The following is a 22,291-nucleotide window of genomic DNA, read 5'->3' as shown; positions in this document are numbered from 1 at the left end:
TTTATTTTCATTTAAAAGCCCCTGTAACCTTCTATAACTCTATTTACTATATTCTAGTAATTTAAAAATTCAAAATCAAATCAAATACAAGAAAATCTCCTTGATTTAATTTTCCTATCAAGATTAAACTTTTTAACCACGTTCATAAAATACTTTTTTTTAAGATGAATTAATTGTTACAGTGATTGATTTTTTTATGACTCAAATATGATTGCTTTACAGACCGTTTGTTTAGAAAATTGAATATATATTTAAAACAAAACACATAAAAAAATCATCTGTTAATGTCAAAACATAGTTTACTATGCACGTGAGACTATAGTTTTAAAATCCGGCCTGGCCTGCCGGGTTGACCTGGGACCCGGCTGACCCGGAGGAGCTATTGGAAAATATGGTTCAACCTGCATTTTTAAAATATTTAATTTTTTTATTAAAATTTAATATAGTTTATATGTTTTGGATTGTTTTGATATACTGATATTAAAAATAATTTAAAAATAAATAAATATCATTTGCATGTATTTCAATATAAAAAAAATATTTGAAAAACAACCGTTGCTATATTGCCAAATACACTCTCTTAGTTTCTTTCCACAAACTTGTGGTGGAGAGTTTCCACTGGGATCGGATCTAGTCCGAAACTAAATGCATTGGACTAAATTCAATCCAGTTAAAAAAACTTAATTTTTATTTTTGTTTTTAATTGTGTTTTATTTAAAAAAATTAAAAAAAATCACTTAAATGACATAGTATTTGTAAAATTTGAACACAATCCTAACTTTATTCTTCATGATATTTTTTCTAATGTTATTGTGCGCTTAAGAAATTAAGAAAACTATAGTCCTTGTCTAGTAGATTTTATACGTGATGAAATTATAGATTATTTAATGGAACAGTAAAAAATATTTGATACCAGTATTATTTATTTCATAATGTAATAATAGTAATTACAACTATAATATTTAAATTAACACACACACCTAGTAGATTTTATACGTGATGAAATTATAGATTATTTAATGGAACAGTAAAAAATATTTGATACCAGTATTATTTATTTCATAATGTAATAATAGTAATTACAACTATAATATTTAAATTAACACACACACACACACACATATATATATATATATTATTTTATAACCTTTTGTTTCACTGCAGTTTTAACCAAACATTTATAAATACTAAATCAAACTTAATTAAAAATACTTTTTATATAATAATTTTTTAAAATTATAGCCATAAAAGATACCATGATACCCACCTTCTGTATCTCTCTTCAGATTTTATTGCTTATTTCTTGGTATTCAAATTTTAAAATATAAACTATAAGGATTAAATAAATAAAAAAACAAAAAAATTCAAGGACCTAAACATAGTTCTCCACACCTAACATCTGCATCCAACGGTACAACAGAGGAAGTAAAAAAATATTATTTTTTAAAATAATTTCTTGTTTAAAAGTATATTAATAATATTTTTTAAAAATATATTTATTTATTATATTAATATATTAAAATAATAAAAAACACATACAAAATTATTTTAAAAAATATATAATTAAACTACAATACAGATAAAAAATTAGGAGACATGATTAATTAGAAATACCATGACGGAAATCTCGTGTTTGTCATACTGTCAGAGTAAATTCTAAAGCTTCTAAGCTACGATAGGAAGTTCGTGTTTACAAATTCTCAGGAAAGGGAATTTCTGCGCGAACTGATTTGCTAACTGGAGACTTTCTTTTGAATTTGAAGTTTGATGTCTTGATTCCTTTCTCGCAAGAATCACTCTACTTTTGAATTCGGATGTCAGCGAGGCAGCTATTCTCCCACTCTAATGGTTTCACTCTTCTTATATATCATGGTAGGTTTGTTTTTATATCTTTAAAAGTTTTTTTTTGAAAGAAATGATTTTTTTCAATTTTTTTTTTAGTTTTATAAATTATTTTAATGTGTAGGTGTTAAAAAATAATTTTTAAAAAATTAAAAAGATGTTATTTTTATAATTTTTCTAATAAAAAATATTTTAAAAATCAAACATTATCACAAATTCAAACATTACATTAATCATATCTGAGCTATAATTAGGATGATGATAGGTACATATTATAATTTTTAATATTTATATTTTATTTATTATTTATTATTTATTATTTATCAAATAATAAATTTAAATATCTATAAATTACACGTTGAGTTACATATATCTATATAAATATTTATTGTTATTTATTATTTAATAAAAAATAAAATAATTAATACATACACACACTCATATATACATATACCACATACATACATCCAAAGTGTGAGTGTCTATATACTATACTTATTACACACACACACGAGGAATGGGGTATTGGAAGGAACTATGAGCCCATTGACCCTAACAGAAAGCTACTGATAATCCAAAGGAAAGGCCGACAACCCGTTCTGGCCCGACGGCCCAGTACCCTTCACTCTTTCCCCCTTTCTGTGGAAAAGATTACCGAACACGTGAGCTGGTCAACGCTAAACAAAATGTTCGGGAACGTGGTTGAATTTATATCTTTTAAAAATTTAATTTAATTTTATATTAATTTTATATGTTTTTAATTAAAAAACACTTTAAAAGCGCTCGTCAACGCACCCTCGCATTCTGAACCAAGAAAAGAATTAATAAAACCAATATCCAAAGAAAGCCTCGTCACTCTGTGACCGAGTCTCTCAAATGGGCTTTAGCATCCCGAAACCTCCCCAATTCTCCTCCACCAAAACAATTCTCTCCTCCACACCAACCAGACACGCTTTCTCCAAACTTCTCTCTCCACTTTCCTCCATATCCACCTCCACCTCCTTCACCAAAACCCATTTCAAGTTTTTATCTCCAAAACCAACTGCCCACTCCATTTCAGCTACTGCTTCTATTGGGTCCATCTATCAAACCAAGCGTCAGTTTCGTGGTGGTGGGGTCATAGCCATGGCTGCTCCTGGGTCCGTCCAGAAGTCCGAGGAGGAATGGCGTGCTGTTTTGTCCCCAGAGCAGTTTCGTATTTTGAGACAAAAAGGCACAGAGTAAGATTCTTATATAGGATTAAATTTTGATTTTTTTTTCTTTTTCATGTTGTTTTGTGGCTTGATGCTCTGGTTGACTTTTTGAGGAATTCTTGGTTTGTTTTTTTCTGCGTCTGGTTTTTACATTTTTTTTGGTAGCTTAACCTCAACATCAAGATTCTTATCTGTAACAAAATTTTGATTCATTTTCTTTGATGTTTTGTGGCTTGATATTCTGGCGATGAATTCTTGGTTTGCTTTTTCATTTTGTTGTTTTATCCTGCCTCTGGGCTTGGTTAACTTCTTAACAATCAAAGTTCAAGTAGTTCTTCTGAATTCTGTTCTTTGCTCAAGCGATTCAATTGAACTCTGTTGGATGGGACATGCTCGAAATAATCTCTTTTAGTGTCCCTTTGAATGTTATCCCTATTGAAATGCATGTAAAATCCAGCGTGCATGAAAAATTTCTAAGAATATGATTGCAAGAGGAGCATTTGGTTTTTACATTATTTTGTGGCTTAATGGTTTATTGAACGTGTTCGAGTTTTGTTTTGCTGATTCATGGCCCATGCTTTTCAGTTTTAAGAAGTTAAAATGATGTTTTCTACTTCCGGGGCTGATTGGCATTAATGTAACACGGGACTCAGGAGTTTGCAGGGAAAATAATTGTGATAAAAATAGGAAAAGCGGACATGTGTGTTTGTTTAGCATGTAAGAGATCGAGAACGTGCTAGATCTTAAGAAGTTCACCAAAAGAGTTTCATCTCAAAAGCTAAGCTAGTTAGATTTCCTTTACAAGTTCACAACAACAGAATCCAGGAGGAATAGAAGCATAACCCACCTGTTAGGACTTGGTGACCTGGCCAGGTTTCATTTTGAACTAGTTTGGAGGTTGACCTAATCCGGGTTGACCCTATCAAATATGGCCGACTTGGATGAGATCTGACTAAGTCAACTTTGAGGATTAATTTTCTTTTTTTAATTTTTGTCCAAAGCGACATCATTTAATTTAATTTTTTTTTCCCAAAACAATGTTGTTTCATTATAAAAAAACCAAAATGATATTGCTTTGAGGTTGACTTGGCAAACCTGCAACCCAGGCCAGTTCTAATAACTTAGGATTGGTTAGAGGAATTGTTTTTTCAGATCTTTCTTTAGACAATAAGGTACATTGTATAGTAGCAAATAGAACATTGAGCCAGGGTGTACCTATGTTCTGTTCTGTGATTTGCCAAAGCTGACGATCCAAGCTGGGTTGAGAGTGAAAAAGGTTGATTGATTTATGCCTTGGCAACTAGTATGTAGCTTTTATGGTTGTCTATCAGCTGGACGTGTGGCTTTTTAGCATGTTCATGTCAGGATGATCATAGATTTGGTGAAGTAGCAGTACTTAAAATTTTACACTCTGATGTTACTAACTTGGCTGAATGTCCTGCTGAGTGCCTCGACTGCCAGAGCCAAGAGGGAAGGGAGTGAGATAGCAACATGAAAGGGATGAGAAGCAGAAGATGGGTGGTAGTCAGGATAATATTAAAAGTCTAGAACTTGGAATTTTATTGCTGGATGGCATTGAATTGGCTGTTAGGAAGATCTCAGATTTTCCTTTCTTCCGCCTTGGTTCTTCAAAAATTAAATGAAGGACTAGAGATATGCATTAGAACCTTTGCCTAAGTGCCTATTCTACAACAGCAACAACCAAGCCTTAATTCCAAAATAGTTGGGTTCTGCTATACGAATCCTTTTGTGCCATTTACCTCAATCACGTACAATCTGCCTGGTCTATCTGTTTGAAATTTCTATTACTAGGTGAAGTGCATAATGGTCAAGTGGTCTTGAATGAATCCTGCGGATGTTTCTCAAGAAAGCTAGCAAGGTTTTATGCTTTATTGCAGGTATCCTGGCACGGGGGAATATGACAAATTTTTTGAAGAGGGTATCTACAGTTGTACAGGATGTGGAACACCCCTGTACAGGTCAACAACGAAATTTAATTCCGGTTGCGGTTGGCCAGCTTTCTACGAGGGTCTTCCTGGAGCTATTAATCGCAATGTGAGCTCTTTTGCTCTGCTAGTTTCCCCTTCGCTTACCATTTTATAGCAATTTATGTCATGAAATATTAACAAGCTTGGCAATTGTTATCAGCCGGATCCAGATGGTATGAGGATTGAAATTACATGTGCAGCTTGTGGTGGACATCTGGGACACGTGTTTAAAGGCGAAGGGTTTCGAACTCCCACCGACGAACGCCATTGTGTCAATAGTATATCACTTAAGTTTGAACCTGCAAATTCTTCCCAGTGAAAACTAATGGTGTGGTTATTTCATGGTTCAGTACCATTGGTTCTGTATAAAACATTGCGATAATGTCGTGTTTAGCCAAATAAAAAATGACTATTACTGTTGGTTATAATTACCCCTGTTACGTGCTTATGAACTTTTTGGAGTATAAAGAGAATGCTGTCATTTTGCCATCGTGCTGCTTCTGTTCTGGAGATGAGAGATCTTCTTCCTGCGTGGAAGATGAATAGGGGGCTGGGAAGATAAACTATAAATTAACGGTAAAAGTTGTATATTTTGCAGTTAAAAAACTCACACTTCCATTTCCAGTAATTTGGTTAGGTCACTTTTAAACCATACCACTGTCTCCACACTAAAAAAATTGTTATCAATTAAGCAATTTTTTTGTTTAAACAAAGGTGTAACTCGGTTGTTATAGAAAGCTTTTGGTAATGAAGTTGTATCTGCGTGTTAAATAAAATATAGATATAATTCATTTGGTAAAAAAAAAAAAAACTTACTATTCATAGGTTTCCCATTGTTTTTGCATTTAAAACGCAGGAGAAAGAAAAACAAATAAATACTACTTTCTGTGCGTTTCATGCTAATTATTTAGCATGAACAGTGGATAGCCATGCTTATGCAAATTAATTAATAGCTCATGAGCATGGCTATCCACTATTCATGCTAATTAATTAGCATGAAACATACAAAAAGTAGTATTCGTTTGTTTTTCTTTCTCTTGCGTTTTAAACGCAAAAATAATGTGGGACTTATGAATAGTAAGTTGTTTTTTTTTTTTACCAAACGGGTTATATCTGCGTTTTATTTAAGACGCAGATGCAATCTCATTACCAAACGTCTTCTATAACAAGCGAGTTACACCTTTAGCATAAACAGTGGAGTATGACTATCCACTGTTCTTGCTAATTAATTCGTTGAGTTCTTAATTAATCTGTTGAATTCTCCTATTTGTTTAGAAAAGAAATGAAAAATCACTCTTGTAATATTTTTTATTATGGTTAAAAGGAACAATGTAGCATGATATACTATTCATGTGAACAGTATAGTCAGCTATAGTATTTTGGTCGGACCGGTTCCAAGCTCAAAATATATTGAATTAAGTCCGACCTAGTAAAATAAAAAATAAAAATTATTTTATATTTTTTAATTATATTTTATTCAAAAAACTAATATTTAACATTATTCAATGACATTATATAAATTAGACAGAAATCGCTTGATGATGTAACATTTACAGAATTTAATCGCAATTCCAATTTTTTTCCTGATTATATTATACATGATGTTGTTGCGTACTTAAGAAATAATAAAAAAATATAGTCCCTATTGGATATATTTCATACGTGATGAAATTGTAAATAGTTTAATGGAATAATAAAAAATAATTTATATAAAATATTATTTATTTCATAATGTAATAACAATAGTTAAATCTATAATATTTAAATTAAAAACCATCAATATTAATAATAATTTTTTAAAATTATTTTATAACCTCAAAGTACTATTAATCAAACACATTAAATTATTTTTTGCTTAACCTCAATTTCAATTATAATTTTAACAAAACATATATTTTTTAAATTAATCTCAATTAAAAATAATTTTTATAAAATAATTTTTTTAAATCATAATCATAATAGCATCACAGTACCAAACTAACCCATAAGCATGGTGGGCCGTGTTATGTGGATTTGTATGACAAAAAATTGCCGTTGAATGACCGCAGGGATGGTAATTTTGTCTCTTTGATAATTTAAAGTTAAAAACAAAGCAAACACCCTCTAATCCCTGTCGCAATAATTTTTTTTAAGAAAATCGGAAATTCTTTCTAATTTTGGCAATAAATAAATAAAGTAAAAATAAGTTTCCGGCGCAGATAATCATAGTCAGCGTTAGCAATCTGCCAATCCGCCACATGGACAAAAAATTTAATTTTCAGTTTTAAAAAATCCACTTGACAAGATGACAAACCAGAAGTTCTTCTTGGCCACTCGACTTTACGTTCCATTTCCTCTTACCACAAACAAATTTCACTCTCCAAATTCTCTCCTTTTCATTTCTCCAAGTTCTAAAATCAGTGGGATTTGATTAATAAACGTGTGGCCACTTATGGCCTCTCCTTTTAGTCCCTGCCTGTAATTATAAACACAAACACAAGATTACTAGGTGACTGGAACTAACAAACAAATGCATTTCAGTTCTTTAGATAGCTGATCTTCTCCAGCGCTTGTGTTCTTAATTAACCCGTTATTCTTTTTACTAATATGCTGGAGTCAATCACTTGTTGTCACAGTCCCAAGGTAACAATCTTTTCAATCCCCCCCTCCTTTTTAAGCAGTTTCCCATCTTTCTGATTCCTGTTCTTTATTAAGATTGTTACGTTTAGTAATTGTTATGCTTGAGAACTTTGCTACTTCATTTTCTACACTAGTACTCCATCGGCTTGTTCATTTCTATCTTTTTATCCATGTTTTGCACAATCGGGTTAGTGCCTATTCGTTTCAAGTTTATTGTTATTTATTTGGTTTTACCCTCTTAATAATTTCTGATTTTAGCCCACATTTTGAGTTACATTTTGTTTACACCACTAAGTTGTGAGAGCCACTTTTTGGTTGCGGTGGGAACTACACATTCTAAGTTGGTTCTATGTTGGAAGTTTTTAAACTGGTTACAGTATAGTATATATTGTGCATTTATTCAACATTTTGTAGTATTTGAAGTAAGATAGTCGTTCTGATTGTAATCCATTTCATTTGTTTGCTGATTTGCAGGGGCACAATATTAGAAACAAATCAAGCTCAATCAGGGCATGCTCTCGTCATATATCACATCTTCATGTACATTCTTTTAATGCTAGATTTTTCACAAAGCGGCCAACGCGCATGCCATCATGTGGCTTAAATTACTGGACTAGTCAATTCTCGTTTGTTTCGGGAAATATATTTGAAGGCAAATCTTTGTTAACTTCCAGATTGTGTGGTTCAAGAGGAATGTACATGTCCAGACATAGATTGGGCCGTTGGGAAAGATCTCGACTATGTGCAGCTGTTGATGTTGGTAGTGCCATAGACGTTATCAATGATTTAGGATTGGATACTTTGACATTCTTAGGTGTGACTGTCGTGGTTGTTCCTGTGTTCAAGACAATTAGAGCTAGTCCTGTAAGATTTAATATTAGCTACAGTTCTTATTACTTTCTTTTCCATTTGATGTTCCATTCAACTATTATTGCTTCTAAATGCTTTGGATGTATATAGAAAGGGCGATGGAACCTGTATTGTCCATAAGATTAATGCTTGTGTTACTTGGAAATGTTGATGGTTGCCTAATTCGTAGAAGCATGCATGTGGATAATAATGCAGCATGCTTGAATGTATTTTTTTCCTTCTGCTTGAATCCTGCATGATAATGGGGGTTGCTGGCTGTTTCAGATACTCGGTTTCTTCTTTGCTGGGATTGTACTCAATCAGTTTGGATTCATTCGAAATCTTACAGATGTTAAAGTACTGTCTGAATGGGGGATACTTTTCTTGGTAAGATCCGTCATTTACTTGGCTTAATGTACTATGTTGCTGCTATTTTTCTCCTTCATATGCGCTGCTATTTGGAGCTTTTAATCATGGTGCTCTATTATCTGTAACATTGTTGTCGTTATTTGCTCTACTATACATGTGGATTGTAATGGGGGCTGGGGGGATTAACAATGAAGTTAGGCACAGTTACTATCAATCACCGAAACTGGCATTGTATGTTTGCCAAAACCTCATATACTCTATGGGCTTTCTGGTCTTTTTAGGGGATTTTAGATGACTTCAATAATTAAAAATAGCTTATTCCTTTTTAGCTTTTTGAAGGAAGAAACAAATGCACATATAATATTGTTTAGTTCTCATTGTAAATGCTGATCATCGTTGTTCGGACAAGAGCTCATTATTAAGCATCTTCTATGTTAATTTTATGCATTATTATATACTGTATAGATGATACTTGTTCCATTTGGAATACATGTTCCTTTTTTCAGCTGTTTGAGATGGGTTTAGAGCTTTCACTTGCACGTCTAAAGGCACTTGCAAAATATGCCTTTGGCATGGGATTGACGCAGGTATAACATTCAAATCTGTAAGCCAAATTGTTCCTTGCACAATTATGGAAAGTAAATTTGATAGCTAGGTTAACTAATATATTAAGTAGATATACATGATTTTAACTTGTTGGAAAATTGTATTTGACAAGATTTCTAAGAACTTTTCAATATGCAATGCTTTATGTTTTTTTCCCATATTATTATGTGTTTCTTTATTCAATCATCTGAAGTTTATGTTTTCAATGTTACGGAGGCAAATACACAAGTAAAGGTTTCAGTTAGAACCAGCATAATTGTGGAAAAAAGGGGTGGTACATTTACATGACGCTCAGACTATGTGTGAAAATGGAACCAAGTCCTTTTCACTTCTGGCAAAAATGCATTGCAAGGCTCTGAGCTTCTGGGTGGGTCAAAAGACACTGGGTTTCTCAGTTGGGGCTCTGGAGTCTTATTTAGCCAGGATAAAACTTGAACTGTCCTGAATTTGAAAATAGATATCAGGCTCAAACCACTTTCTGAATATGTTGTTATATGCTTTAACATTACAATTAGAAATTTCCCTTTAGAATACTGTATCATTCATCTTAATGTATGATGTTGTATGCTCATTTTAAAATAGCCGGTTCTTTTTGGCGGTGTTTGCTCTTTCTTTGAAGATTAAGTTTATAAATTTCATGAAAAATGAATTAGTGTCTCCACATAAAATCTGAAGAAACGATAGGAATGCTTAATTGTGCCAGACAGTTGTCTCCTGAATTTCTTGTCTAGGTGTCAAATAACCCTTGACTTAGCTCCTCTAGAATTAATCTCAGCAATATTTTCTTTATGGCATTTTACAAGTTTAGTTTAATTGCTTTTTTTCCAACTATTGTTTAGTTTGCATTGCGCTCTGTAACTATATACACTTTTGAGGAATGAGAATATGACAATTACATTATAACTGCTGGGTGAACCTTTGAATTTATTTCCTTGAAGGTTGTGTTATCAACTCTTGCATTCACAGCATTTGAACTCCCACCAAATGGTGCTATTGGAACGAAAATTTTGGAGTTCCTTTTTCATTCCAGACCTGATTTGGTGAGTGCTCTTATCTACATATTCTCAATCCACTTGCATATGATTACCAAGCAATTCTTTAAGCAAGCCCAAAGCTAAAATCTAGCAGTTCTTTGGTTTGGTGTGTTTCCTCTGTTGTTGTTTATTGAAAGCCTTGTGACTGAAGTTATCTTGCATGTGTTCTCTAAGAAAAAAGGGATAATTTTTGCTTTTTCTTGGTATTGGTTTGGATGAATTCCAGGTGAACATCAGAAGCATTGATGAGGCTGTTGTTATTGGTGCTGCTCTCTCTCTCTCTTCTTCAGCTTTTGTTCTGCAGGTACTCAGGCTGTAAAATCTAACAATGAGTCGCAGATCATCTGTATATTCATTTCTATTTTTAATAGTGGAATTTAGGATAACTTTAAATCCTGAAATTATTCATATCCAATCCAAAATGATGGGTCTACTTATGTTCTATATTTCGGGCTGTTATAAGGTTTGCAGCATGAAGGCTTTTCATTGAAAGAGAATTAGAGTTATGTGATGCAGGGTTCTGGTTTTGAAAAATTATTAACAACATGGATTAACGAATTTTGGAATGATCACACTACAGAACAAGTGATAACAAATTGACGAAGAAAAAGAAGAGAAGGAAATGGGAATGTTTGCAAGTCTTTGCAGGACATTATAGATGATTCAAAGATTGCAAGCAAGAGCTATAGGATGGCTCTTGATAGGTTCAAAAAGTGATTAGAGTTTGAGAATAGAAAGTATGAAAGGAGTTATTTGATTATTTGATTGTCATGGTTTTCCTAAACTCGCAAATCAGACTGGAAAAGTGAATAAAATTTAAGAAGCTTAGAAGAAGAATGAGAGAAGAATGAGAGAAGAATGCTTAAGACAAAAAGAGTGAAGAGAGATAGAGGAGAAGGGAATTCCTTATCTTGCAAAGCGTTCAAAACAGGAGTTTGTTACTTGGTCACCTGGGTTCCTATAGAACCTGTAACTGGATATATGGATGGAGATAGGAGTGTTTAAGTCTGATGGTGAAGAAGATTAGCAGGACCATTCAGTAATAAGTATATTGGTTCTATGGATTCCACATCTCCCTGATATGTTCTTTGAAGTAAAGTATACCATGGTTTCTTTGAATTATGTCTGGGTCCTCAAAAGTCCTTTTCTAAGAAAAGTTCTGAAGAAAAATCAAAATATAAGATTTCCACTTGATTTGGTTGTTTTTCAATCATATCAACATACATAATATTTATATTAAATAAGATATATTGGATCTCATCCTTGAGCTTATCAGATGTATAAATAGCTTCTTGCAGAAAAGGGTGAGCTTCCTACAAGATTTGGCTCTGCAACTTTGGGAATACTTCTTTTACAGGTACTTTAATTACTCACACCAGGTCTTGTCTACATGTATACTTAAGATTTCTGTTATGTTTTGAATTGATAATGTACTTTTGTCTTGCCAAGATTTTCATGCAAGTAGAGACTTAAATTTTGATATTAAAATGATGTTGGAAGTTGGAACCTCATTACTCTCTATTTACAGGACATAGCAGTTGTTCCTCTCTTGGTCATACTTCCTGTGCTAGAGAGCCAGGTATGTCTAGACTTGCTTTTTTCTGTCCTGAAGAACTCTAAATAAATTTCATTTTTTGTTACTAGTAATAATAATTTAGGCTGCGTAAATTAATTTAATGGTATGCTTGTAATCCCACTTTGAAGATACCTGCTCCAAACTCAAAAGGTTTCTGTTCCGCTAGCTTTATTTGTTTGGACAGGATAACGCAAAGCAGATTAGCCAAAGACCAAGACTGTCTAGAACAAAGAGTTTAGTGAAAATAATGACTTTTAACTTCTGGTGATCTGGTTGAGATCTGCTAATAATTAATTTAACTTTTCATTGTGGGGACAATTGCTCAGAATCTTTATGTTTCCAGAAAAACATCTTGATTTCAATTTTCCTTTCCCATTTATGTTTAATCAGTGATAATTCCTGAGATATACTCCAGATGCTTCAAGTAATTCATTGACCTTGTGTTCCTTCATCTGTGATATATATATATATATATATATATATATATATATTTTGCAGAATCTGGTGGAGGAAAGTATTTGGCCAATGCTTGCCCAAGAAAGTTTAAAGGCTTTAGGTGGTCTTGGGTTGCTTTCTCTTGGGGGGAAATACCTTCTAAGACGAGTGTTTGAGGTATGTACCATACTTATTTTATACATTAGATCCAGACATACATATGGATACATAAAATGTTGTTGCCGGCACTAAACTAAGTTATTCAGGTTGTTGCAGAAGCAAGGAGTTCAGAAGCATTTGTTGCTCTCTGCCTGCTAACAGTTGCTGGGACTTCTCTTCTAACTCAGAAATTGGGCTTCAGTGACACGGTTTAAACCTTTCTTATTGGTGATAGAAAATGGTTGATATTGAGTTTTTGAGTCCATGCAGTTTGATTGAATTTGATTTGATCATGCAGCTGGGAGCATTTTTAGCGGGGGCATTGCTGGCAGAAACAAATTTCCGAACACAGATTGAAGCTGACATAAGGCCATTTAGAGGCTTACTTCTTGGGTTATTTTTTGTGACTACAGGGACTTCAATTGACACGCAGGTTCAATTTTTTCTCACCTATTAATTTCATAAGCAGTTCTGTTATGCTGGATGTTTGAAGCATTGAATACAGACAACTGTATGACATGCTTTTCTTCTTATGGGCATGATATCTTAATTCACCGTTAGTGCCAGAACATTCTGTTCACTGATTGTTTCTTTCATTTCCTCTCAGACAAGTCGATTTATCTTCTTGTGCAGCTCCTTTTTCGAGAATGGCCAAATATACTCTCTCTCTTGGCAGGTTTAATCGCCATCAAGACAATGATTATAACAGCAATAGGTCCTCGTGTTGGACTCACCTTGCAAGAAAGTGTAAGGATTGGATTGCTTCTATCTCAAGGAGGTGAATTTGCATTTGTTGTATTCTCTCTAGCTAACAGGTCAGTCAATATTTTATCAATGTGCTACCATGCTATGATAGCATTCTGGATTACTTTCTTCTTTAAAATTTGTATCTTCTTGTAAGCAGTCTGGGAGTGCTACCACTTGAGCTTAACAAGCTGCTCATAATTGTCGTTGTGTTGTCAATGGCACTAACCCCATTGCTTAATGAGGTTGGAAGAAGAGCTGCTGAGTTCATTGAAGACAAGTTCGACACAGAAGATGTAAGTTCAGTCTATTATGAGTATATGCTAAGTTCTCATGTTTTGAATATTTGCTAGTACACATCAGATGTGAATTTACCAACTATATGCTTAGATGCTTCAGAATTTTTAAAATCACCTGAACTATTTTCTTCATTTTTGACCCTCACTCTATGTAATGTTTTTAGGTTCTTCATATTGTTACGTTGTATTGATTAATTTATTGATTTTTTATTGCTTCTGCTAATGTGCCTAAAGTTAAATCTGAAATATGCCAGAAAGCTGCTGAGGTGAACTTCAATGTTAGTGAACCTATTGTGATTGTTGGATTCGGACAAATGGGTCAGGTATTGTAGTTATTTAGAAGAAAAACAGCAGTTTTTTTTTGGTTTCAAAGAGACGTATCATTTTGATTGCGCTGAAACTGCCCTAATGTTGCCATTTTTGCACATGCAGGTATTGGCCAATTTCTTGTCCGCCCCTTTGGCTTCTGGGATAGATGGCGGCTTTGTAGGGTGGCCTTATGTAGCTTTTGATTTGAATGTTTCTGTTGTCAAGGTCAGGAATTTTTGAGTTTGATTCAAATAATTTGCTTCTACAATCCAAAGTTCATCCTCTAAAAATTTCCATAAACTGTTCAGCGTAACTTTGTTTCCACAAACGTGGTTATGAATTAAGTTCAATATCAATTTGAGCTTTCAAGAATTATGTTAACTTACACAATCAAGTAAATTGCTGTTGCTTACATATACCATGACCCTTACAGATTTCCAGGTACATAATTGTTGAGAACTAAAACATGAGTCTGATTACAATTAGATCTGTCTTTGAAAAAGGTACACTGCGTGGAGAACTGTTTGGCAGTATTGTTGAGGTTTCCCATTTCTAATAGTGAGAAAATGAAAGCATCTCTTAAAATGTGCTTGTAGAGAGGATAGAAACTTTTTATCTGCTAATGCCTGAACATCTGCAGATTTTTTTGGCATTAAACCTTTGCAACTTCTCAAGCCATTCTTCTCTTGCTAATAGTTTGTGCTAGGTTATAATGCTTGGTCTTTTAATTTTTCAATATTCACAGGCATCCAGGAAACTTGGTTTTCCAATCCTTTATGGGGATGGTTCGCTTCCAGCGGTATTGCAATCTGCTAGTATCTCTTCCCCAAAGGCTTTCATGATCATGTTTACAGGGAGGAGGAGGACAACTGAGGCTGTTCAAAGGCTTCGGCTTGCATTCACCGGGGTATTGCTCTCACTCTGAGCATGTGCATCAAGTGCAATTTATAAAAATGAATGGAGAAGAAAACAAAGGGAAAATGAATAGAGTCTAATATGAGTTATCATAATCCTACCTCTTTACTGCCATCATAGGCTGCTAATTCTGTAAGAAGCGGATGAAGCTTTAATATTTTTTTTGGGTCCTTTTTTCCTTGTTTATAAATATGACGTCTTAATTTTGTTATTTGCATGAGATTTCTCCGTGCCAAAAATATTTTCAACACATTGCCCAATTTATCCTCAATGGAGCTAGGAGGCACTAAGCATAATTCAACTATGAGTTTAGTTGGAAGTATGTCTGACAAAAATTGACTCAAAGCAATTCTTTTAATGAAAGGAGGTGGTATAAGCAAAATAAAATTTTGACCCAATTTTGTAACAACTTATTTAATTAAGTCAAAAGTTCTTTCTTATCAAACATCTTTGACTTTTCTTCGAGTCAAAAGTAGAAAAACATCTTAAATCAATTTGCAAAAGTCATATCAAAGGGAACCTCAATTTATTTCTTGATTCCACTCTATTGCTTCTGTTTCATCCATATTTTCTTTTCAATTTTACCCACTTTTCTAATGATATGTTCCTTTTCTTGGTTGAATTGCTAATTTTGGTGCAATACTTGGCAGATACCAATTTATGCCAGAGCTCAAGATCTCACCCATCTTTTAGAGCTAAAGAAAGCAGGTGCGACAGATGCTATATTGGAAAATGCAGAGGTCAGAATAAATCAGTTCCCTTTTGTTGGCTTTCACTTCCGAAGGGGTTTCAATAACTTTCACCAATCACCCTAACTATATATACCATATACTGATCAGATGAGCTTACAACTTGGCTCTAAGCTTTTGAAAGACTTTGGCGTCATGTCTGATGATGTGAACTTCTTGAGCCAACTTGTTCGAGACTCCATGGAGTTACAAGCTCGAGAAGCACTCAGCAAAAATGATGCTCGAGAATTTGATATTACGAAACCATTGCAGGTAAATACATACAGGCTAGGAAACCTTACAATTTGACTTGCTGGTCGCAGGAATGGCAGGGTATGAGATTTTCTGTACTATACAGTAACAGATTTTTATTAAAACTGCATTGCAATCTGTTTATTTCCCGCTAGTGGCCTTTAATCTAACCAAAACATTGTGACAGCTCACTCTTTGTTTCGGTCCACATGCTTTGTCTCTCTTTCCCTGACTTCCTGTGCACCTGATCTTTCTATTTTCTGAATATTCAAAGTTAGTGCCATATTTAATGTATAAATCCCATGCTTGAATATTTCTTAGAAGTTATTCTTTAGTTATTGAGTTGCATTTCATCTTACATGCATTACTCTCGTTGGAATTGCTTTTGAGTACCATTTCCTTGATGCACTTCATGGAACCAACACCGAACTAACTCTTGATACTACAAAGGTAAGAGTTGGTGACTCAATCGGTGCCCAAGCACCTATTCCATCAACCTCATCTGCAGCCAAATCGTTAAGTATAAATCAGACAGATGATAGTCATGTCTTGAGGTTTCAAGTGGAAGCAGATCAAGCAGCACACGACAGTGAGCTCCAAGAACCAGAGGATTTGCAGGGAAAGGGTGTTTTATACTGTGAGCTAGATGGAGAAAATGGCTTTCCAGTTAGAACTGACGATGCCATGGTGGAGAAAAACATGTTAGATCCATCAGCACCCTGCATGGCAACTACTGAGGATCCTTAAAACTGTCGGAGATTTTTCACCCCAAAAGAGTATTTTATTTGTTCTTGTGGGCCTCATTATAGCTCTTCTCAATTGTTTTTGTTGCTGAGACTAACGTTACAGACAGAACAATCTAAACTTAGTCAAAAGGGTAGCTGGATTGGCTGTTTTAATATAATTCTCAGACTCCATCACAAGGTTTCAATTCCTGTAAACCACACCGTGTATATTGTTGACATTGATAAACTGATTACCGATGAAAAATGTACTTTGTTTAGATATATAATCATATTGATTTCTTGTATTTCTACCTCTGAAGTTTTCTCGTTAATTTGGGGCCTCAATGAAACAGATTGTAATGCTCTGGGATTTTGATCAGATCTAGGATATATGGCCTCAGTATTTGAGCTATCACCATTTAGCGAAAACAATCACCAAAAGAGTTCTGGATACTGTGGAACATTTTGCAAACTAGATACCCATTTCTCAAGATAATTCCCTATTATATCCAAATCAAACTGAAACAATATTTTTCTGCAGTCAAGCTAGTCCTCATACAGTGGTGGCGCCAACTGCTACTGCTGCTGCTGTTGCTACTGAGGCAGATCTACTCATAATAAATCAGGCTGTTGGTGGTGCTCTTGGCTGCGTGGAGGTTGTGGTTGGTGGTGAAGATGTGGGTGGCTGGGGCTAGTTGCCCGAGCTGGATTCGGTATATGGTGCAGAAAGAGTTGAATGCAGTGCCTAGTTTAGGAAATTGCTCGTCTGCCTTACATTTGCATTGTTTAATATAATGCTAAAAAGAGGAGTTGTTGGAGCACGAGAGCGCGAGAAATGTGCAATTATAAGGGTATAGTGGTGGTGGTTATTTATATCCAAGTATTTATATATATATATATTTTAATAAGATTGAGATCGTAAAGTGTAATTTCTGATAAATTTATATGCGGAGTGTTCGGCGTTGCAGTGATTTTCCCTTTTTGTATTATATTTCATAAATGCTGTCAAACGAAGTTGCCTTGAAAAGTAAAAATTACTTTTGACTTGAAGTTAAGAGGTCGGTGTGGTGATGGCCTCTTGAAAAAGAAAAAAAAGAAACAGAGGGTTCTGATGGGAAGACCTTCAATAAACGGCATGGAACTTGTAGAAGGGTTCATCGATTGATCAAAGACGCAAAGAGTTGACTTTCTTTTCCATGCAATTTTCATCGTAACAACACTTTATGATCCCTCAGCAAGAAATGGCGGACCAAGTTTTGTCCCCAGCCCTGCAAGTGATCTTTGACAGAATAGCTTCTCCTTTCATAGAAGTGCTTGGTGGTATTTGGGGATTCGAGGATAACCTTAAGAAAGGATGAAGCAATACTTTTTCATGATTTAAGTTATTCTTGAAGTTGCAGAAGAGCAACAAGTGAACCGAAAAGCTGTGAAGATTTGGTTGTCGAAGCTCAGGGATGCAGCTTATGTAACTGAGGACCTGCTAGAGCATCTTACTGTGGAAGGCAAGCAGTATACCGTTCTAATTTCAATCAACGCTTAGAAGGTCAGGAAGGCACTTGAAGCTTTGGAAATGACTGCATATGAGGGACTTGGCTTGAGTTTGAGAGAGGATATTGTTATTAATAACAAATATAATACAAGAGAAATGAGCTCTTTCACCGTTGGAATGGAAGTTCATGGAAGGGAGGAAGATAGTACAGCAGTTATTATCTTGTGAAGCTACCCAGGAAGGATATCCAACAGTTATTCCAAAAACCGGTGTTGGGGGCATTGGCAAGACAAATCTTGCGCGATTGGATATAATGATGAGAGGGTAACACAGCACTTCGATGTTAAAATTTGGGTGTTTGTGTCTGAAATTTTTTATGCAAAGATGATCACGAAGACAGTTACATAGTCTCCTACAAAGAAAATATGCCAAAAAGAGACGGATGCGCTCCAGTCCAAGCTGTGGGGTTTGTTGCATAGAAAGAGATACCTCATTATGCTAGATGATGCTTGGAGTGAGGATCACATTGAGTGGGGCAAGATAAGGCCTTTGTTGATAGGGGGTCTTGCTGGAAGTAAAATCATCATCACTTCTCGTAGTAAAAAAGTTGCTATGATGATGGACTCCCCAATCTTCCCTTACCATTTGAAGGGTTTGGATGAAGATGATTTCTGTGCTTTGTTCAGGCAACGGGATTTTCGGAGAGGAGAAGAAGGGCAGTATCCAAATCTTTTGCCAATAGGAAAGCAGATTGCCAGAAAATTTGGAGGGCTGCCGCTTGCTGCAAAAACTTCGGGAAGCTTGACGCGCTTCAAAAGAGAGGATAGAGAGTGGTTATTAGTGGAAAATAGTGAACTTCGTAGTTCAAATGTAAACCATGGTGGAATTTTACCTTCCCTGATGCTAAGTTATTATCATCTACCAATACACCTCAAACATTGCTTTGCTCTCTGCTTAATATTTCCAAAAGCTTACGAAATTAAGGAGAAGTTAATTCATCCATGGATGGCAGAGGGATTTCTACAAGGGATCAAACCACCAGAAGATATTGGCAATAGGTACTTCAAGGATTTTTTGTGGATGGGTTTCTTTCAAGATGCAGAAAAATATGATGATGGCAACATGATTTGCTACAAAATGCATGATATCATTCATGATCTTGCACGATATGTTTCAGGGAAAGAATTTATGATAGTGGAGCATGATCTTCTACCACTTAGCCTGGTCCCAACTTGCCACTGATGTCGCGTCGGTAAAGTTGGATCATTTACAGTTCCAGAAGCATTGTATGAGGTAGAACAACAGCGGACACTCTTTAATGGTAGGGGTGGAGGGCTTGAAAGACATTCGCTGCGAGTTTCAAATACTGGCGCGTGCTAGATCTGAACAGCTGTGGCTCAGCAAGTCTGGATAAATCCCTATAGGTAGCTTGCTGTGTTTTAAGTAACTTGACCTGTTTTTAATAACAGAGTTTTTCCACCAAGCGTATAGAGGCTTCGTCTTTTGCAAACCTGTATGGCTGCACTGGTCTTCCACAATTGCCTGACTTGAAAACAATGGCTGATCTTCGCCATCTTATTTTAACTGGACGTGACTGTTTACCCTTGATTCCTTTCAGTATCATAAAGTTGCATCTACTTCAGACATTGCCACAATATATTGTAGATAGGGATTACAACTGCACCCGCCACTTGGCACATTTAGATCTCTGCGGTGATTTAAGATTAAGCACTTGCAGAATGCGAATGTAGTCGAAGCACAATTAGCTAATTTGTGCATGAAGAAAAAACTGAGACACTGGAAACACACTGAGGACACGGTAGTGCTCGAGGAAGGAGTGGTGTCGCAAGCCCTGCACAACAGTGTGAACAAGATGCTTATGTGGCAGCAGGAATTCTCAAAGCCTTGCAACCTCATCAAAATCTAAAAAAGCTACTTATTAAATGTTATCCTCGAACCAAATTTCCACCTAGCCTGCATTCTTTGCAAACTCTAAATATGCGTGGTTGCTGTAATCTTGAGCGCTTGCCAAATTTGTCGCGAATGGCTCATCTTAGACGTCTTATTCTAACTGGGTGTGAAGCATTAACACCAATTCCATTTAATATTGAAGAGTTGCCTCAGCTTCAAACATTGACAATGTTTACTGTAGACGGCTACTATAACGGCATCCAGCATTTGGAACATGTAAATCTTCACGGTGAGTTGAAAATTAAACAGTTGCAGAATGTTTGGAATGCACATGTAGCGTCCACATGTAGCGTCATCCGCTGATTTGAGGAAGAAGGAAAACCTTGAGTTGTTGGGACTACATTGGGAAGAGAGAGATAATCGAGAAGAATGTAACGACAACCTGACGTCCATTCTTGAAGCCCTGCAACCTCATCAAAATGTTAAACAACTAGATGTAGAAGGTTATCCTGGAACCAGACTTCCAAATTGGATGCTATGCTTCCAAATTTGACAGTGGTTAGTTTGACTAACTGTAGAAAATGTGAACATCTTCCAGCACTTGGGAATCTTACGTTACTTCAGACACTCTCTCTTTGTGGAATGGATGGCTTGAAGAGATTTGGTCCGGAGTTCTATGGTGAGGAAATTCTCAGACCATTTCCATCACTTGAAGAACTAAGCTAGAGAGGCTTTCCAAATCTGAAAGAATGGTCAACTGCAAATGATGGAGATGCATTCTCTAAATTGAGGAAAGTGGTTGTTGACAACTGTCCCATATTAATTAATATGCCACGGTTTCCGTCTCTTCAACATTTGGAGCTACGGAATTGCAACCAAGCAATGTTGTCAACTGCAAATTTCACTTCCTTATTAACCCTTGCTATAGAAAGAATCCCAGAAATTCACTCTATCTCAGGAAGTTTTCTTGCTGGAAACACGTTTCTGACATCTCTGGAGATCATCTCTTGCCCCAAACTCATTTTGATTCCATCAGCGCTGGGGAGCCTCACAGCTTTAAAATCCTTGACAATTCGATGGTTTGAAGAGCTTATGTCTCTGCGGCAAAGCTTGCAGAACCTCAATGCTTTAGAGTTATTGGAGCTTAGTGAATGCTGTAGCATGACCTCTTTACCAAACAACGAGCTTAAAGGTTTAAGTTCGCTGCGGACTTTATCCATCGAAAACTGAAATAGTTTGACTTCTGTATCTTCAAGTTTGGAGCACCTCACTTCCCTTGAGCATTTAAGTATTATGTATTGCCCGAGTCTTGGTTCTTTGCCGGAAGGTTTGCTACACCTCTTTGCCCTGCGAAGTTTGCCCATCTTAAGTTGTCCTCAACTTTTATCTCTACCAGAGGAGCTTAAATATATCACAACGCTGCATTTCCTGGAAATCCACAGCTGTCCAGGCCTGACAGCTTTGCCGGAATGGGTCAAGAATCTTGCTTCACTAAGATCTTTGAGAATTTCAGACTTTCGCAATATAAAACATATGCCAGAAAGTTTGAAGCGGCTTAGTGCACTGCAGCACCTGTCTATTCAAGATTGTCCTGAACTTGAAGAACGGAGCAAGAAGGAAAGTGGACAGGAGCGGCCAAAAAATATCTCACGGAAGCAAGCAGCCATGAGTAAAAGAGTAGATGCTCGCAGGATGAGAATGGTTGTCAACTCAGTTACTATTGTGCTGAAACAATTCAATAAATACGGTGGGAAAGAACTGAGACATTTGAGAATAACTGTTTAAAGCAGGTACTTAGAAAGATAGCGTGTACTGTAAGGACTATAAGCACTATGAAACCACTTATCTACATTGATATGATATTATTCATTTTGAACCTAAGCCCTCATGGATTTATTTTTGGACTATACCTAAAAAGTCTCATATCAATAGAGATATTTGTCCATCCTTATATACCCATGATCCTTCCTATTTCTAACCAACATGGAACTTTGGTCACATACCCAACAATCCTCCCTTCAAACAAAGGACCACCAAGTCTCTCCTCAAATGATCATTCATCTGTCTACTCTCTACCAACCAGGATTCTTCATTCTCTACTTTATCGTGTTGGGATCAGGACACGTTCATGAAGCATCCGAAGAGCATTATCTAACTTGAGAGCTTGCTCTTTCTAGGTCAACTTCTCTTCATCATGTTGGGGTCAAGACACGTCCATGAAGGGAGTAACACCGCCTATCCAATAGAGA

The 22,291-nt window shown here is 35.5% G+C and overlaps 3 protein-coding genes across 3 annotated transcripts; all 3 read left to right on the top strand.

Annotated features, from left to right (window-relative positions):
- The first annotated feature begins 2,629 nt into the window (after positions 1 to 2,629).
- LOC105109762 (peptide methionine sulfoxide reductase B5) lies at positions 2,630 to 5,512 on the top strand. Its single transcript, XM_011004564.1, has 3 exons — positions 2,630 to 3,062; positions 4,934 to 5,090; positions 5,184 to 5,512. The coding sequence occupies exons 1-3, from the start codon at positions 2,719 to 2,721 to the stop codon at positions 5,340 to 5,342; spliced, it is 660 nt and encodes a 219-aa protein (XP_011002866.1). The 5' UTR covers positions 2,630 to 2,718; the 3' UTR covers positions 5,343 to 5,512.
- Positions 5,513 to 7,334: 1,822 nt separating this feature from the next.
- Positions 7,335 to 16,951, top strand: KEA3 (K+ efflux antiporter 3). The gene is made up of 19 exons (XM_011004552.1): positions 7,335 to 7,645; positions 8,117 to 8,506; positions 8,777 to 8,878; positions 9,367 to 9,447; positions 10,405 to 10,506; positions 10,727 to 10,804; positions 11,789 to 11,857; positions 12,029 to 12,079; positions 12,575 to 12,688; positions 12,778 to 12,879; positions 12,969 to 13,103; positions 13,304 to 13,485; positions 13,575 to 13,710; positions 13,968 to 14,036; positions 14,146 to 14,247; positions 14,768 to 14,929; positions 15,588 to 15,677; positions 15,777 to 15,938; positions 16,368 to 16,951. The coding sequence occupies exons 1-19, from the start codon at positions 7,610 to 7,612 to the stop codon at positions 16,662 to 16,664; spliced, it is 2,460 nt and encodes an 819-aa protein (XP_011002854.1). The 5' UTR covers positions 7,335 to 7,609; the 3' UTR covers positions 16,665 to 16,951.
- An 82-nt stretch (positions 16,952 to 17,033) lies between these two features.
- Positions 17,034 to 20,768, top strand: LOC105111407 (putative disease resistance protein RGA4). Its single transcript, XM_011006753.1, has 8 exons — positions 17,034 to 17,097; positions 17,189 to 17,332; positions 18,043 to 18,158; positions 18,316 to 18,455; positions 18,611 to 19,355; positions 19,601 to 19,844; positions 20,215 to 20,331; positions 20,599 to 20,768. Exons 1-8 carry the CDS (start codon positions 17,034 to 17,036, stop codon positions 20,766 to 20,768), a joined length of 1,740 nt encoding a protein of 579 aa, XP_011005055.1.
- The last annotated feature ends 1,523 nt before the right edge of the window (positions 20,769 to 22,291 follow it).

The sequence above is a fragment of the Populus euphratica genome, unplaced genomic scaffold (genome assembly GCF_000495115.2).
Source record: "Populus euphratica unplaced genomic scaffold, PopEup_1.0 scaffold3.1, whole genome shotgun sequence".
NCBI lineage: Eukaryota > Viridiplantae > Streptophyta > Magnoliopsida > Malpighiales > Salicaceae > Populus > Populus euphratica.
This window is presented reverse-complemented; position numbering and strand designations above follow the sequence as displayed.

Coding starts and splice junctions, on each gene's coding strand:
- LOC105109762 (XM_011004564.1), top strand. CDS start 2,719: ATGGGCTTTAGCATCCCGAAACCTCCCCAATTCTCCTCCACCAAAACA. Junction 3,063..4,933: donor TTGAGACAAAAAGGCACAGA/GTAAGATTCTTA, acceptor GCTTTATTGCAG/GTATCCTGGCACGGGGGAAT. Junction 5,091..5,183: donor CTGGAGCTATTAATCGCAAT/GTGAGCTCTTTT, acceptor AATTGTTATCAG/CCGGATCCAGATGGTATGAG.
- LOC105111407 (XM_011006753.1), top strand. CDS start 17,034: ATGGCCTCAGTATTTGAGCTATCACCATTTAGCGAAAACAATCACCAA. Junction 17,333..18,042: donor TGAAGATGTGGGTGGCTGGG/GCTAGTTGCCCG, acceptor TTGAAGTTGCAG/AAGAGCAACAAGTGAACCGA. Junction 19,845..20,214: donor GGCACATTTAGATCTCTGCG/GTGATTTAAGAT, acceptor CTGGGTGTGAAG/CATTAACACCAATTCCATTT.
- KEA3 (XM_011004552.1), top strand. CDS start 7,610: ATGCTGGAGTCAATCACTTGTTGTCACAGTCCCAAG. Junction 14,037..14,145: donor GATTCGGACAAATGGGTCAG/GTATTGTAGTTA, acceptor TTGCACATGCAG/GTATTGGCCAATTTCTTGTC. Junction 15,939..16,367: donor ATATTACGAAACCATTGCAG/GTAAATACATAC, acceptor GATACTACAAAG/GTAAGAGTTGGTGACTCAAT.